This window comes from Nomascus leucogenys, chromosome 4 (assembly GCF_006542625.1).
Source record: "Nomascus leucogenys isolate Asia chromosome 4, Asia_NLE_v1, whole genome shotgun sequence".
NCBI lineage: Eukaryota > Metazoa > Chordata > Mammalia > Primates > Hylobatidae > Nomascus > Nomascus leucogenys.
Window position 1 is genome coordinate 103,071,193 of NC_044384.1, and position 14,844 is coordinate 103,086,036.

The 14,844-nt window shown below is 54.0% G+C and overlaps 1 protein-coding gene across 2 annotated transcripts; it reads left to right on the forward strand.

Annotated features, from left to right (window-relative positions):
• Nucleotides 1–873: 873 nt before the first annotated feature.
• Nucleotides 874–12,262, forward strand: LOC100593270 (cytochrome b-c1 complex subunit 1, mitochondrial). 2 transcript variants are annotated; one of them, XM_030811856.1, is made up of 13 exons: nt 874–1,350; nt 1,599–1,739; nt 5,073–5,159; nt 6,488–6,617; nt 6,837–7,035; nt 7,630–7,709; nt 9,805–9,920; nt 10,155–10,298; nt 10,432–10,592; nt 10,715–10,800; nt 11,121–11,209; nt 11,559–11,634; nt 12,077–12,262. In XM_030811856.1, exons 1-13 carry the CDS (start codon nt 1,075–1,077, stop codon nt 12,139–12,141), a joined length of 1,650 nt encoding a protein of 549 aa, XP_030667716.1. In that variant the 5' UTR covers nt 874–1,074; the 3' UTR covers nt 12,142–12,262. The 2 variants fall into 2 exon arrangements, with proteins under 2 accessions (XP_030667716.1, XP_030667715.1); XM_030811855.1 differs by having other exon boundaries at nt 938–1,350; nt 11,559–12,262.
• Nucleotides 12,263–14,844: the final 2,582 nt, after the last annotated feature.

Here is a 14,844-nt window from a genome sequence, read left to right on the forward strand (position 1 = left end):
CGCCACCGCCACCAATGTATGAACTGTCGGAAACACTGCTTGGAGCAGTCTAGCAGAAACTCCCTGAAAGGCTCTCCTGGATTGCAATTCTTGGTAAGACTTCTGAATAGAACTAACTTTAAATATTTAAATGCTTGATTTCTTTTTCTTTAGTTGACATAACAAAGCATACCTTAGAATTCTTTTTTTTTTTTTTTTTTTTTGAGACGGAGTTTCGCTCTTGTTGCCCAGGCTGGAAATGGCGCGATCTCGGCTCACCGCAACCTCCGCCTCCCGGGTTCAAGTGATTCTCCTGCCTCAGCCTCTCGAGTAGTTAGGATTACAGGCATGTGCCACCACACCCGTCTACTTTTGTATTTTTAGTAGAGACGGGGTTTCTCCATGTCGGTCAGGCTGGTCTCAAATTCCTGACCTCAGGTGATCCGCCCGCCTCGGCCTCCCAAAGTGCTGGGATTACAGGCATGAGCCACTGCACCCAGCCAGAATTCTTTTTCCCCTTACAGGAAAGGAAAGGTTTCACCATGTTGGCCAGGCTGGTCTCGAACTCCTGGCCTCAAGTGATCCACCTGCCTCGGCCTCCCAAAGTGTTGGGATTATGGGCGTGAGCCACCGCTCCCGGCCTCTACTTAGTTCTTTTACAGAGAAAACTAGCAGGGCGCAAAACTGGCCAACATGGAGAAACCTTGTCTCTTCTAAAGAAACAAAAATTACCGGGCATAATCCCAGCTACTCGGGAGGCTGAGGCAAGAGAATCGCTTGAAGCCGGGAGGCCGAGGTTGCAGTGAGCTGAGATCGCGCCACTGCACTCCAGCCTGGGCGACAGAGCGAGACCCTGTCTCAGAAAATAAAAAATAAATAAATAAAGAGAAAAAATACTGACTTTCAGCACCGCCTTGTGGTCTCAGGTAAGTTTCCACGCTGGTACTTTAGCCCTGGGCTCGAACCTGCGGACATGCTGTGGCTGCAACTCCCCGCCCGCCAGACCTCTACTCAGAGTACGCAGCGCGGCTGGTGAGAAACATAGTGCACTCTGACTTCCACGCGTGGAATGGGGAGGCGGACCTGCTCGGGCTGATGGACCGCAGGTGGACTGATGTGCGCAGGGACGGGCGGCAGCGCGGTCAGGGCCAGCCAGCCAAAGCCAGGCCAGCACAAAAGACTGTCCCGGCTCCCGCCAGGAGGCAGCAGAGCGCCAACTCTACTGTACTGCGCCTGCGGGGCGACCGCCAACGCGCCCACTCTACGCTTGCGCGGTGCAACAGGGCCGCCTGCAGCTGGAAGATGGCGGCGTCCATGGTCTGTCGGGCCGCTACCGCCGGGGCACAAGTGCTATTGCGCGCCCGCCGCTCGGTGAGGTGGTGGCGAGAGCGCGGGGCTTCAGGGGACAGGGCTTCGGGAAGCGGACGGGTGTGGGCTTAGCAGTGGCAGGTCGAGGTGGGGAGGACGCGGGGTCAGGGCCGTGGGAAGGTCACGGCGGAGGGCCGGGAAAGGTATCTCGCCGCTTGCCTAGGGGCGGGGACGGGGGTCCTCCTGAGGACCTGGGAGGTGGGGAGCGATCCCCCAACCGAGTCCTCACTCGCAGCTGTTCCCTTCCACAGCCGTCCCTGCTGCGGACGCCAGCCTTGCGGAGTACGGCAACCTTCGCTCAGGCGCTCCAATTCGTGCCGGAGACCCAGGTTAGCCTGCTGGACAACGGCCTGCGTGTGGCCTCCGAGCAGTCCTCTCAGCCCACTTGCACGGTGAGTTGGGGACGCTTTTGGGGAGAGGGCCTCCAGATTGGGCCTGCTGTCTTTTCCCTGGTTGGGGTGTGACCTTGGGCTCGAGTCTTCCCGTTTATGGTTTGGGTTCGGACTCAGGACCACTCACCCCGAGAATGGCCCCATTCCCCACCCTCGCCACGCCTTGGCTTCACGGGACAATCTTCACTATAAGCCAACATTATTTAGCATATAATGGCCGTCAAGTAGGCGGCCAAATTCTTTTCCAGCCTTTTGTTAAGGAGCCCACATAAGGGAAGTGATCATGTCTCCTCTTGCAATGCGGAAAATGGGATTCAGACACCTTAGGTGACTTGCAGGGGTCCAGGTCTGTCAGCCTTCACTGTCCAAGGTCATAATCTCCAGGCTAGACCAGAAATGCATTTTAGGAAGAAATGCATTTTAACAGTACAACGAAATGTGTGATTTTCCAAAAAATACAAATTCTCAAAATTAACTCAAGGATAGAAATCTTGATTCACAGATAGGTATATGAATAGGTGAGAAGATTCCCAAGAAATAATTATCTCCTCCTCCCTTCAGCCCCCAGCCCCCAGCTCCAGGGCCAGATGTTTTTATTGGCACATCCTTTTAGTTTTCCAGAAACAATGTCCTGCGATTTAAATTGTTACTAAGCATAGGAAAAGGTGGCCTGCAACTTCCTTGTTATATGTCACCTGTTGTAGTAAAGAATGCTATATTACATGAGCTCTAAAATGTGCTAGATTATAAGGAGCCCTCTGTGCTCCAGTGCTAGAGAAAGAATCTTAAGAATCTTGCCAATTAATCAAGGGATACTATAGATTGTAAAATGTCTCTTGCATTCGAAGATGTTAGATGTGAAATACATGTTCATCTAAGATTGTGTGATATATGGTATATGCATTGACATCTCTTAGGAAAGCAAATATCACATGTTCTCACTTATCAGTGGGAGCTAAAAAATATGTACATACAGATGTAGAGAGTGGAATGATGGACAGTGAAGACTTGGAAGGATTAAGGGGTGGATGATGAGAAACTACTTAATGAGTCCGGGCCTGGAGGCTCACACCTGTAATCTCAGCACTTTGGGAGACCAAGGCAGGCGGGTCACCTGAGGTCAGGAGTTCAAGACCTGCCTGACAAACATAGTGAAGCTCCATCTCTACTAAAAATACAAAAATTAGCCATGCATGGCAGCATACGCCTGTAATCCCAGCTCCTGGGGAGACTGAGGCAAGAGAATCGCTTGAACCCGGGAGGCAGAGATTGCAGTGAGCCGAGATCGAGCCACTGCACTCCAGCCTGGGTGACAGAGCGAGAGTCCATCTCAAAAAAAAAAAAAAAAAAGAAATTACTTAATGGGTACAAGGTGTGTTATTCTGGTGATGGATAATTCAGAAGCCCTGATTTGACTACTTGTGCATTCTGTGTGTGTAATGACATCACACTTGTGGGCGGGGCACAGTGGCTTACACCAGTAATTCCAGGGCTTTGAGAGGCCAAAGCAGGAGGATCAATTGAGCCCAGGAATGAGAGGTTGCAGTGAGCCTTGATTATGTCACTGTGCCTGGGTGACAGAGCAAGGCCCTCTGTCTTTAAAAAAAAAAAAAAAATGGAGTTTCAGGTTTGGATAGAAATTTCTAAAAATTGTGCTTGTACCCCATAAATTTATACAATAAAAAAAAGTCTTGGCTGAGTGCAGTGGCTCACGCCTGTAATCCCAGCACTTTGGGAGACCGAGGCAGGCAGATCACGAGGTCAAGAGATTGAGACCATCCTGGCCAACTTGGTGAAACCCCGCCTCTACTGAAAATACAAAAATTAGGCTGGGCGCGGTGGCTCACACCTGTAATCCCAGCACTTTGGGAGGCCGAGGCGGGCGAATCACAAGGTCAGGAGATTGAGACCATCCTGGCTAGCACGGTGAAACCCCGTCTCTACTAAAAATACAAAAAACTAGCCGGGCGTGGTGGCGGGTGCCTGTAGTCCCAGCTACTCGGAGAGGCTGAGGCAGGAGAATGCTGTGAACCTGGGAGGCAGAGCTTGCAGTGAGCCAAGATCGTGCCACTGCACTGCAGCCTGGGTGACAGAGCGAGACTCCGTATCAAAAAAAAAAACACACACACACAAAAAAACAAAAATTAGCTGGGTGTGGTGGTGCACGCCTGTAGTTCCAGCTACTCAGGAGGCTGAGGCGGGAGAATCACTTGAACCCAGGAAGCAGAGGTTGAGTGAGCCGACATCACACCACTGCACTCCAGTCTCGTGACAGAGTGAGACTCCATGTCAAAAAAAAAAAAAAGTATCTTAGGAAAGTAGATGTGAAAAACTTAAATCAGCTGTGGACAAATAGTAAATTAAAAGATTAGACCGTGTGACCAAGTAGGGTGAGTGGTACGTGTTTTTTTTTTTCTTGTTTTTTTTTTTTTTTTTTGAGACGGAGTCTCTCTCTGTCACCCAGGTTGGAGTGCAGTGGCATGGTTTTGGCTCACTACATCCTCTGCCTCCTGGGTTCAAGCAATTCTTCTGCCTCAGCCTCCCAAGTAGCTGGGACTACAGGCACGTGCCACCACACCTGGCTAATTTTTGTATTTTTAGTAGAGACAGGGTTTCACCATATTGGCCAGGCTGGTCTCGAACTCCTGACCTCGTGATCCACCTGCCTCGGCCTCCCAAAGTGCTGGGATTACAGGTATGAGCCACCGCGCCTGGCCTGTGGTGCGTGTTTCACAGCAACCAGGAGGCTGTCAAGAAAATTAATATTATCTTTTTGGGTGCCAGGGCAGCACTGTGTTTGGTGTCCAGAGCTGATTAAAAACAACAACAAAAAAGGTATTTTAGGAGCAATATTTAGTGTGATAAAATATACAGTCTAAACCAATAGTCCCTTCCTTAGTGATGAAAGGATAAAATCATTGCCAGAACAAAGGCAGCGTGTAATTTTTAGAAAGGAAAAAATAAGTTGTTGTTTGCAAATGATATGTTGTATGCTTAGACAAAAACAAATAATTAACTGAAAAATGAGAGTGAATTTAAGGATTTTGTATGCTGGTGAGACCAGGTAAATGTGCACAGTTAGAAGTGTCCCTGGGGGTCCTTGATAGCCAATCAGGAGAGCAGTGATGCGGTGTGACTAGTCATTCGGCTGGCCCTCTGTTTCCCAGGCATGACTGTGTCTCCAAGCACAGGGGTCCTGCTGGGGCAGCTCTCCCTGACTCCAGGATTCATGAGTCCCTGCCTGGGGCTTGTACTGAGTCACTCAGGGTGGGGTGTGAGTAGGGGGCTGGGGAGTGGTTGGTTTGTAACCTTTGTTGGTGGCTTCTTGTCCAGGTGGGAGTGTGGATTGATGTTGGCAGCCGTTTTGAGACTGAGAAGAATAATGGGGCAGGCTACTTTTTGGAGCATCTGGCTTTCAAGGTGAGGCTCTTAAAGTCTGTCTCCTCTGGGCTTAGGGCTGCCTGTTGTGCCTCCTGAGGACGAAGGTCAGAAAAATTAGCCTGATTATGGGCCTCAGTTGCGGGGCTGATGTCTGGCTGGCCTTCCTAAAAGAAGCCACGTGAGCTTAACCTCTCCTGAGTGGGCACATATCTGATGAGCCCCTGCATGAGGCCCTCAGAGCCAAGAAGACCCAAGGAACCACAGGAGCCCCACTTTTCACCAGAGAAGCCAGGCCTGTGTTATGTGCATTCATACAGGAGACCTGTGGAACACACATAGATATGCACGTGCATTTTAACAAACCCACAGACATGGGCATGCATGCCTGCTTATGAAATGTTCTGCTCTGGCGGAATACCTGGGCATCCCTTGGTTGTAAAGACCCATGGTTTTTTTTTTTTTTTTTTTTTTTTTTTTTTTTTTTGAGACGGAGTCTCGCTCTGTTGCCCAGGCTGGAGTGCAGTGGCGCAATCTCGGCTCACTGTAAGCTCTGCCTCCCGGGTTCACGCCATTCTCCTGCCTCTCCGAGTAGCTGGGACTACAGGCGCCTGCCACCACGCCCGGCTAATTTTTTTGTATTTTTAGTAGAGACGGGGTTTCACCGTGGTCTTGATCTCCTGACCTCGTGATCCGCCCGCCTCGGCCTCCCAGAGTGCTGGGATGACAAGCGTGAGCCACCGCCCCCGGCCAGACCCATGTTTTTTAAAGGAATGAAAAACATGGAGAAGGATTATGGGGTAGACAGGGCCGTGCAGCCATAATAGGCAACCTAGCCAGCTGCAGTGTCACAGGTATGTGTGCGGAATTAACGTGTGTGTGCACACCAAGAGATAGCACCACTGTTCTCCACACACAGGACTAGGATTGGGTCCCACAGAGGCCACTAGCATGTATTCACAAACACATACAGTCATGGGAATGGCATGGGAGGAGTGGGTTCTGTCACTTGGACACAGGTGTGGGCTTACCTGACCATGGCTGTCAATAAGGAGGTTGGGGGTGTACTGGTAATGACCCCACCGCTCGTTGGTAAGCTGTTACAGGAGCTTTAGGCAACACTTGCTCTGGCCATGCCCTTCATTCCTGGCCCTGGCTATCTCCATTCTGTTGGTGCATGATGCCATGGCTTTGGTCACCACAAGGCCTGCTTAGTGCTTGGTAAACAGACTCTGGGATCTGTGTCCCCAGAGTCTATGCTGAGGGAGGTACCTGTGGACCAGTGGTCCTGTTGGGTGTTTAGCCTCTGAGGACAGGGTTCTTGGGCTCCCGTGTGGCTCCTGATTGTTCTGGTTGATATCTGGTTCCAGGGAACAAAGAATCGGCCTGGCAGTGCCCTAGAGAAGGAGGTGGAGAGTATGGGGGCCCATCTTAATGCCTATAGCACCCGGGAGCACACAGCTTACTACATCAAGGCGCTGTCCAAGGATCTGCCGAAAGGTAACACCTGGAGGAAGAGGTGGGGACAGAGGGCAGGGGAGCAGCAGACAGCTACCCAGGAGCCCCTGGCTGACCACAGAATCATATTACCCTTAGTGTATGGCTTTGCAGCTGGGCAACTAGGGGTGGGCAGCAGGAGATGCCAGGCCTGGGGATTTTGTGCTGTCATTGATCTCCAGTGATCCACCTGGCACCTAAACATGTCCTCCTTGCATCTAGTTGTGGAGCTCCTGGGTGACATTGTGCAGAACTGTAGTCTGGAAGACTCACAGATTGAGAAGGAACGTGATGTGATCCTGCGGGAGATGCAGGAGAATGACGCATCTATGCGAGATGTAGTCTTTAACTACCTGCATGCCACAGCATTCCAGGGCACACCTCTCGCCCAAGCTGTGGAAGGGCCCAGTGAGAATGTCAGGTGAGAGTTGGCTGGCCTTGTGGTGGGATGCTTGTCCTATTCTGGCCTGGCCAGACCCTTTCCAAGTCACATTTTTAGTTGGCTAGCTGTCTTGTCGGGGTTATTTTCCTGAGTTTATGCAATTGGAGGCAGTCTCTATATCCATGTGGTCCAGTGAGCCTTTTTTAATGGCTTTGTGGGCTTCACTTGAATTTTGGGCTTTGTTTTAAGGTATGTTTTGGTGCATGTCCTGACAGTCCAAGGGCGAAGTGTCTGGGTGTCCCCTCCATGTGGTCTCTTGTCTCCTTTGTGGATGGCTCCAGGAGCTTTGATGCTGCCCTTTGAGAGTCCCACAGTGTTGGCTCACACCTTCTGAGAGAAGACTATGAGCCTGTCCTGAGGTCAGGCATGAGGCAAGGGCAGACGAGGGTTGCCCTCTAGGCCCTGGAGGGGTGGGTGGCAGAGATAGGGGAAAGGGGTCGGGGGGTGTGCTAGGGCCCACTCTTCAGAGAAACCATGCCTCTCCTAGTCTGCCTCCTCAGTCCCATTCATGCACGCACCCCAACTCACTCCAGTGTGGTAGAGGTGTTGACACACTGGCCGTATGTCTTGTAGGAAGCTGTCTCGTGCAGACTTGACCGAGTACCTCAGCACTCATTACAAGGCCCCTCGAATGGTGCTGGCAGCAGCTGGAGGTGAGTGATGGACTCACTGAAGCCCTGGGTAGTGGGGTCCCAGCCTTGGTTATCAAAGCCAAGGTCCTGGTTCCTACCATAGGGGACCTTCCACCCCAGGGGACCCTGCTCCCACCCTAACCTTGAGGGGAATGACCTTCCTCCTGTGCTCTCTGAGGTGGGATAGGATTCCACCCTGCTGCCACCACTGGGACTGGTTACACAGGATGCTGTCCCTCTGGTGCAGGTCTGTCTTAGCCCCACCTGGTCCTAGGATACTGAGTTCATGGGCTGGTAGGGGATGTAAGCCCCTGGCCTTGTTCCTTGTTGCCTTGCCCTTGGGAGAGCCAGCCATTAGTTGTGTGTTGATGCATGCCTGATAACAGACCAAGAAGTGACTTGAAAGGAAGGCACAGAAGGGTGGGGGAGATTTCATTGGGGACTCAGAGTTGGAGGTTGGGGGAGGGGCTTTTTAAAGCACCTATAGTTTGAACAGAAGCCTGAAAGGTGGTGAGTGTTACTTAGGTGGGGTGTGGGGAACTGAGCGCAGGGGAAGAGCAGTGTCATGGTCTAAGGTTTGCCCTGCTGCTGTGTGGGGTCACAGTGCAGGCAGGCTGGCTAGAGAGGGGCTGTGGCAGGGACTGGGCAGGAGATGGCAGGAGCAAGCGGGAGCAGAAGATGGACTCCAGGTGGTTTTATAGATGGAACCTGTTTGGGGTCTGGACATGGGTAAGGAACTGAGGTCAAGGTGCTTCCCATCTTGGCTGGGTGTGGTGGCTCATGCCTGTAATCCTAGCACTTTGGAAGGCCGAGGTGGGTGAATCACCTGAGGTCAGGAGTTCGAGACCAGCCTAGCCAACATGACAAAACCCCGTCTCTAGTAAAAATACAAAAATTAGCCAGGCATGGTGGCAGGCGCCTATAATCCCAGCTACTTGGAAGGCTGAGGCAGGAGAATCGCTTGAACCCGGGGGACGGCGGTTGCAGTGAGCTGAGATTGTACCACTGCACTCCAGCCTGGGCAACAGAGTGAAACTCCATCTCAAAAGAAAAAAAAAAATGCTTCCCAGCTTATGACCTTGGCGGCTGAGTGTGCAGAAAAGACCAATAGGAAGAGCATGACCGGGGGCTTTGGAGCTGGGGAACCTGGGGGCAAGAGCGATCTGACGTGTGTGTCAGACTAGCAGGGCTTGAGCTCATGGAAGGAAGGAGTAAAAGGCCAACGTAGGCCGGGCGCAGTGGCTCACGCCTGTAATCTCAGCACTTTGGGAGGCCGAGGCGGGTGGATCACAAGGTCAGGAGATCGAGACCATCGTGGCTAACACAGTGAAACCCCATCTCTACTGAAAATACAAAAAAATTAGCCAGGCGTGGTGGCAGGTACCTATAGTCCCAGCTACTCGGGAGGCTGAGGCAGGAGAATGGCGTGAACCCAGGAGGTGGAGCTTGCAGTGAGCTGAGATCGCGCCACTGGGCTCCAGCCTGGGCAACAGAGCGAGACTCCATCTCAAAAAAAAAAAAAAAAAGGCCAGTGCAACTGGTGGCACCACAGAGCCCTCCTCTTGTGGAGGTGAGGAGGCAAGATCCAAGGAGTCCTAGGGTATACGTTTGTAACGTTATTTGCAAATGTCCCCAGCTCTCAGGGGACCAAAGAGCTAATCACGGCCCTGTAATAGCACCTCTTTCTGCCCCATCACTTGACACCCCCTGCAGGGCCAGCAGCCAGAAATACTTGAGGGAGAGTAGAGGGAAAAGGCAGGCCAGGTGGCTTTGTGCCCAGGAGTACCAGTCTTGTCCTTGATGTAGGTGGATGCATTCCATCTTCTCAAGTGAGAACCCACACTTGCATCACATGGCAGCCCATTTTTGAAGCTCTGAGCGCTGCTCCTCTCCTGGAATTGAGGCCATGGGAGCTATTTGGCCCTGAGGTGCCTGTCCTGTCCACAAGGCAGGGTCTGTCTTAGGAGGACCTTCTTTCCTCACCCTGTTCTAATGTCACATACTCCTGGTTTCTCCCACTAAGACAGGACATGGGGGTCCTCCACCTGTCTGTGAATTGCCCCACCCTGTGCCTTGGGCCCTGGCTGGTCAGTAATGCCACTGTCTGTCTCAGCAGGAGTGGAGCACCAGCAACTGTTAGACCTCGCCCAGAAGTACCTCGGTGGCATCCCGTGGACGTACGCAGAGGACGCTGTGCCCACTCTTACTCCATGCCGCTTCACTGGCAGTGAGGTGTGCTGCCTGTTGGGCAGGAGTAGTGCTCAGCTGGGGGCCTGTGGGAGGACCCCCATGTGCATGGTTATCCTGGTGACTCCAGAGATACCTCAGCAGTTGGGAAGGGGTTCTGTGGCAGCTGCATCACAGGCACACATGTTCACACACACATACACCTCTACCCACACCTGCCACCTTTTCTGTTCCCTCAGCAGTCTGGCTGTCCCTCAGCCTCGTCATATACTGTTTCAGATCCGCCACCGTGACGATGCTCTACCTTTTGCCCACGTGGCCATTGCGGTAGAGGGTCCTGGCTGGGCCAGCCCGGACAATGTGGCCTTGCAAGTGGCCAATGCCATCATCGGCCACTATGACTGCACTTATGGTGGTGGCGTGGTAAGTGCCAGAGCGAGCATGGGACCTCGCCTTCAGGAAAAGAGGGTGTTGGGGCTGTATGCTTCTGTGTGTGGGGGTCACAGTGTGGGTTGAAGACAAGAGGGTGGATGCTGACCACCTATCCACCTGGCAGCACCTGTCCAGCCCACTGGCTTCAGGTGCCGTGGCCAGCAAGCTATGCCAGAGTTTCCAGACCTTCAGCATCTGCTATGCAGAGACGGGCTTGCTGGGTGCACACTTTGTCTGTGACCGAATGAAAATCGATGACATGATGTTCGTCCTGCAAGGGCAGTGGTAAGTGGCAGCCTGGTACTGCTAGATGGGATGGCGGCTTTAACCAGCACAGTGGGAGGTTGAGAGACAACACGTTGGCTCAGAATGAACACCACCCACCCCACCCCCACCCCCCACTTTAGGATGCGCCTGTGTACCAGTGCCACGGAGAGTGAGGTGGCCCGGGGCAAAAACATCCTCAGAAATGCCCTGGTATCTCATCTGGATGGTGAGTTCTACAGCTCAGCGGGGAGGGGTAGAGTGCATCTTGCCAGTGACAGCCCCAAGGTAGCCACCACTCCTAACTAACCAAGGTTAGAAAGGAAAACTTTGAAGACCACGCTGTGCCCCATCACCCCACCCTTGGAGATGCAGGCAGGTGTGGGACAGATCCACAGCCCATCGCTACCATAACAGGTGACCATAGAAGAGAGGGCTGTGATCAGCACAAGATCGTGGAGGTCCTTGTCAACCTGAGGCTGGAGATTGTGTACTTGTGGGCCCAGGATTGGGCTGGGTGGACCTCTGAGCCTTCCCTTGCCCTTAAAGGCACTACTCCTGTGTGTGAGGACATCGGACGCAGCCTCCTGACCTATGGCCGCCGCATCCCCCTCGCTGAATGGGAAAGCCGGATTGCGGTAACATGGGCCCCTGGGAGAGGTTCTGGAGTCTTGGCCTGGCAGACACCTGGGAGGTGTAGGGTTGGGGCCTGGCACAGTGGAGCCTGCTCCTGTAGGCATCCCTGGTGTCCTAGGCAGCTGTCACCTGCAGGGGTAGCATAGTGGGAGGGCAGGGCAGAGGTGCTGATGGCTGTGGAGATGGGCGGGGCCCATGGAAGTCTATAGCAGGGATCCCTTCCGCTTTCCCCTTTTGGGCTGGGGACAGCTGCATGCTGCCTGTGGGAGATTTCGGCTACTTGGATGATGCTGACTGGCTGAGGTGGCCAGGTGCCCGTTAGCCAGTAATGCCCTCTGCCTCACCCTGCAGGAGGTGGATGCCAGTGTGGTGCGTGAGATCTGCTCCAAGTACATCTATGACCAGTGCCCAGCAGTGGCTGGATACGGCAAGTGGCCTACGGGGTCTGCTCTTTGTTTATTTCCTCAGGCCATTCTCTTGGCCTCCCCTTCCACCTCTGCTCCCATGCTGCTGCTCAGCTTACAGAGCAGCCAGTTAAGGCCCCAAGCAGCTCTCCCCAGTCCCCTGGCTGCCAGGGAGTTCTTGCTCAGAAAACCTGTCCCGGCAGTTCCTTGACAGCCTGCCAAGGTGCCTTCATCAATACCCTGCAACCATCAGGTAACGGGCACCTCCATGTGGGGTGGGGCTTCAAGGGCCAGAACATGAAGGGACAGGCTCAGCACCCCTGGGGGAATGTTCTCCTCCCTCTTTCCACTCAAAGCCTGTCTTGTGCTGCTCTGGGCAGCATCTCCGAGCTGGGTGCGGCACAGGGCCAGGTGTCCCTGGGCAGGCCAGGTACCCCACCCTGACGCTCCACCCTATCCCCACAGGCCCCATTGAGCAGCTCCCAGACTACAACCGGATCCGTAGCGGCATGTTCTGGCTGCGATTCTAGGCGGGAAGCCTGTGTAAGCAAGAGGGCGGGGCCAGGGTTTGTGGTCCCCCTACCACAAACACAGCACTCCGGCTCCTCTAACCTGTGCCACAGGTGACCAATAAAATCCTCTGCTGAGAAATGTGTCATCCCTCTTTTGGCATTGGCGGGAGTCCATGGGGCGGTAGATGGGCAGCAAGGACTTCCCTCTAGTTCTGTGGCTCCTGGATCCTCCTGCCTTCCCACAGGCTGATGTGTCCTCAGCCAGGGGCAAGCGTGGGGGCTTCAGCAGAGGCCGGAAGTCTTTGATGCCTACAGGGAGCTGAGCCCAGATGTTTCCACTCAGCCACTTAGGGGAGTTCCTCAGCCAGCCGGTCCCAAGAGTGGGCTGTGGGAGTCCATAGGAAGTGTAAACCCAGCCTTTGCCCCTGTAGGAGTCCCACCCTGGAATCCCTGCAGGCTCAGGTGGGAAACCCCTCACTGTGGACCTTGTGCCGAGTCACCCCCTGGTGGTCCCTGGTTTGCTGAGGTGGACCAGAAGGGGCCAAGGGGTGTCTCCAAGGATGCCTCTTGTGTGTGTTTACTCTGGATTCTGGGAGGAGGATAGCCTGGGGCATAGTGTTCCTATTTGGTTTCTAACTGCTGCCTGGACAAGCAGGGCAGGAATCCTTTGCCTCCGCTGACTCAGGCTCCAAGAATAGCCCTGAGCTCAGTGGAGCCCGAGCCCCCTCCCTCGACTACATCTGTCCCAGGCAAGTCCAGAGCTGCTGGCCTGACAATCCCCTCCCCATTTTCCTGAGGCAGCCAGGACCCGGTACAGCTCTTAGCTACCTAGTCCCTCTGTTATCTCTTTGGGCTCTGGTCCCCATGGTGGGTGGGCAGGTAGGCTGCTCCTCCTGCACCCCCCAGTGCTTCCACAGTCAGGTTCTCTGGGATCCCAGGGGGAAGTTGAAAGCGAGGGGCCCAATTTTCCTTTGAGGAAGTCGCTGCCTGGCAGTCACAAGCAGGGTGCTGGGACAAGGTCGTTTAGAAGAGGGCTGTTTAGAAGTCCCCCTGGCATCCTAGCTTGGAAGTAGCCCAAGGAACCCTTGTATCACTCTCACCCTGCCCCACTGCCTTTCCCTCACCATTGGTTGCCGTACGTTGCCAATTCGGAGACATTTGTTAAGCACCTTCTACGGCCCGGGACTGGGGCATTGCGCAGATCATTCTACTTTGTGAACGGCTGGAGAGAAGATGCTGGGCAACGCAGAACCCTGACGGGCCCAACCCTGGGTGCTCGTGGAGGTGCAACACCCAGGCAGGGGAACAAGTGCCAAGTCTGTTGCCAAGTTTGAGCTCCTGGAGGATAGGGCTTCATTTCCAAGCCCAGCCTGGCCCTTAGAGGCTACGGGTGTGCTGGACACAAGAGCTTGAGTTGCTGGGAGTAGTCTGGTTCTAAGGGACTTTGGTTACCAAGCCAGGGACTCTGGTCTTTACCCTGGAGCCATGCTGGGGAAGTGCGTTGGAGGTTATTGTGAAGAGAAGTGACTTGGTCAGAGTTGAGATTCAGCATGGGGACTCTCCGGCCATATTTCTGTATCAGTCCTGGTGAGCTGTGCTGTGGCAGAACAGAGGTCATGGCCACACAAGAACTGGAGCCAGCTGTAGGGGACAAAGAGGACTACATTCCCAGCAGGGCTGGGAGACTCGGGGGCAGGAGTGGGTTGGAGGAGGGTAATCTTCCATAGTCCAGTGAGGAGTTTGGTGGTGTCCAGGGTACAGTGGGATGTGTGGGGCTGGGACCTGATAAAGGGGCCCTGGTGGGAAACAGATGGGGTGAGGTAGTGACTGAAGCCAGGGAAGGAAATGTTCAGGGAAGCTTGGGAGGGAGAAGTATGTGCTCTGGGGGCTCTATCGCCCTGATGGGGTTGCAGGTAGGCACTGGCCTCTGGGGCTGTGCCCTAGACTGTGTGCCTCCCAGGAGGCCAGAGCTGGGGCCTCAGAGGGCCACACTCCTGCTCATGAGCCTCATAGGAGCTCCAGGCATGGAGTCATTCCAACCTTATTCCTACCTTCTCAACAGCCTCTCCCAGCACCCTTTGAGAGACCCTCTCACAGCAGCCTGTCCTTTTGGGGGCACCTCAATTCTGATGAGGTTTGCCTGAGCACCCACCCTCCCAGCTGGGCCTCCTTTCTCCCCTAAGACTGGCCCACGTGTGCACATATGTCTGTACCGTACTGTCCGTGCCACTGGCCTGCTCTCGCCCGCCCTGGCTGTGCGGGAGGAGATGACAGTCTTAGGGGGAAGGGGCTGCCTGTGTGATGAGAACATACCTGGTTCTCTGCAGCCCTCATCTGGAGCACACCTTGTAGGGATAGGGGGTCCTGGAACATGGCTGAGGAGACCCTGACCTTGGAATAAGGTTCTAGGCCCCATGGGGTCACAGCACTGTGCCCCAGGATAGTTTGGGGGGTCAGTAATAAGGGATAGCCCCAGCCTTCCTTGGGCAATAGGAAAGCCAGCAGCATGGATGGTCTTCACTGCCTTCAGCTCTGGCCACACCAGAGTCCTTGGGCTGTGGAGGAGTCCAGCCAGTGCTGTCCCCATATCTCCCTGTGGATCCCAGGGGAGGCTGTGGGATCGGGCATATTAGAAGGGGCCCAGCAGCCTTGGTGAGTATAGATGTGCTTTCTCGGCTGCCCAGAGTTATTCAGGATTAGCAAGAAAAAAAGGGGAAGCAG

Excerpts from the sequence above, each read along its gene's own strand:
- LOC100593270 (XM_030811855.1), top strand. The coding sequence starts at position 1,075 with ATGGACCGCAGGTGGACTGATGTGCGCAGGGACGGGCGGCAGCGCGGT. Across the intron at positions 1,351-1,598 it reads TATTGCGCGCCCGCCGCTCG|CCGTCCCTGCTGCGGACGCC; the intron begins GTGAGGTGGTGG and ends TCCCTTCCACAG. Across the intron at positions 10,801-11,120 it reads CCTGGTATCTCATCTGGATG|GCACTACTCCTGTGTGTGAG; the intron begins GTGAGTTCTACA and ends TTGCCCTTAAAG.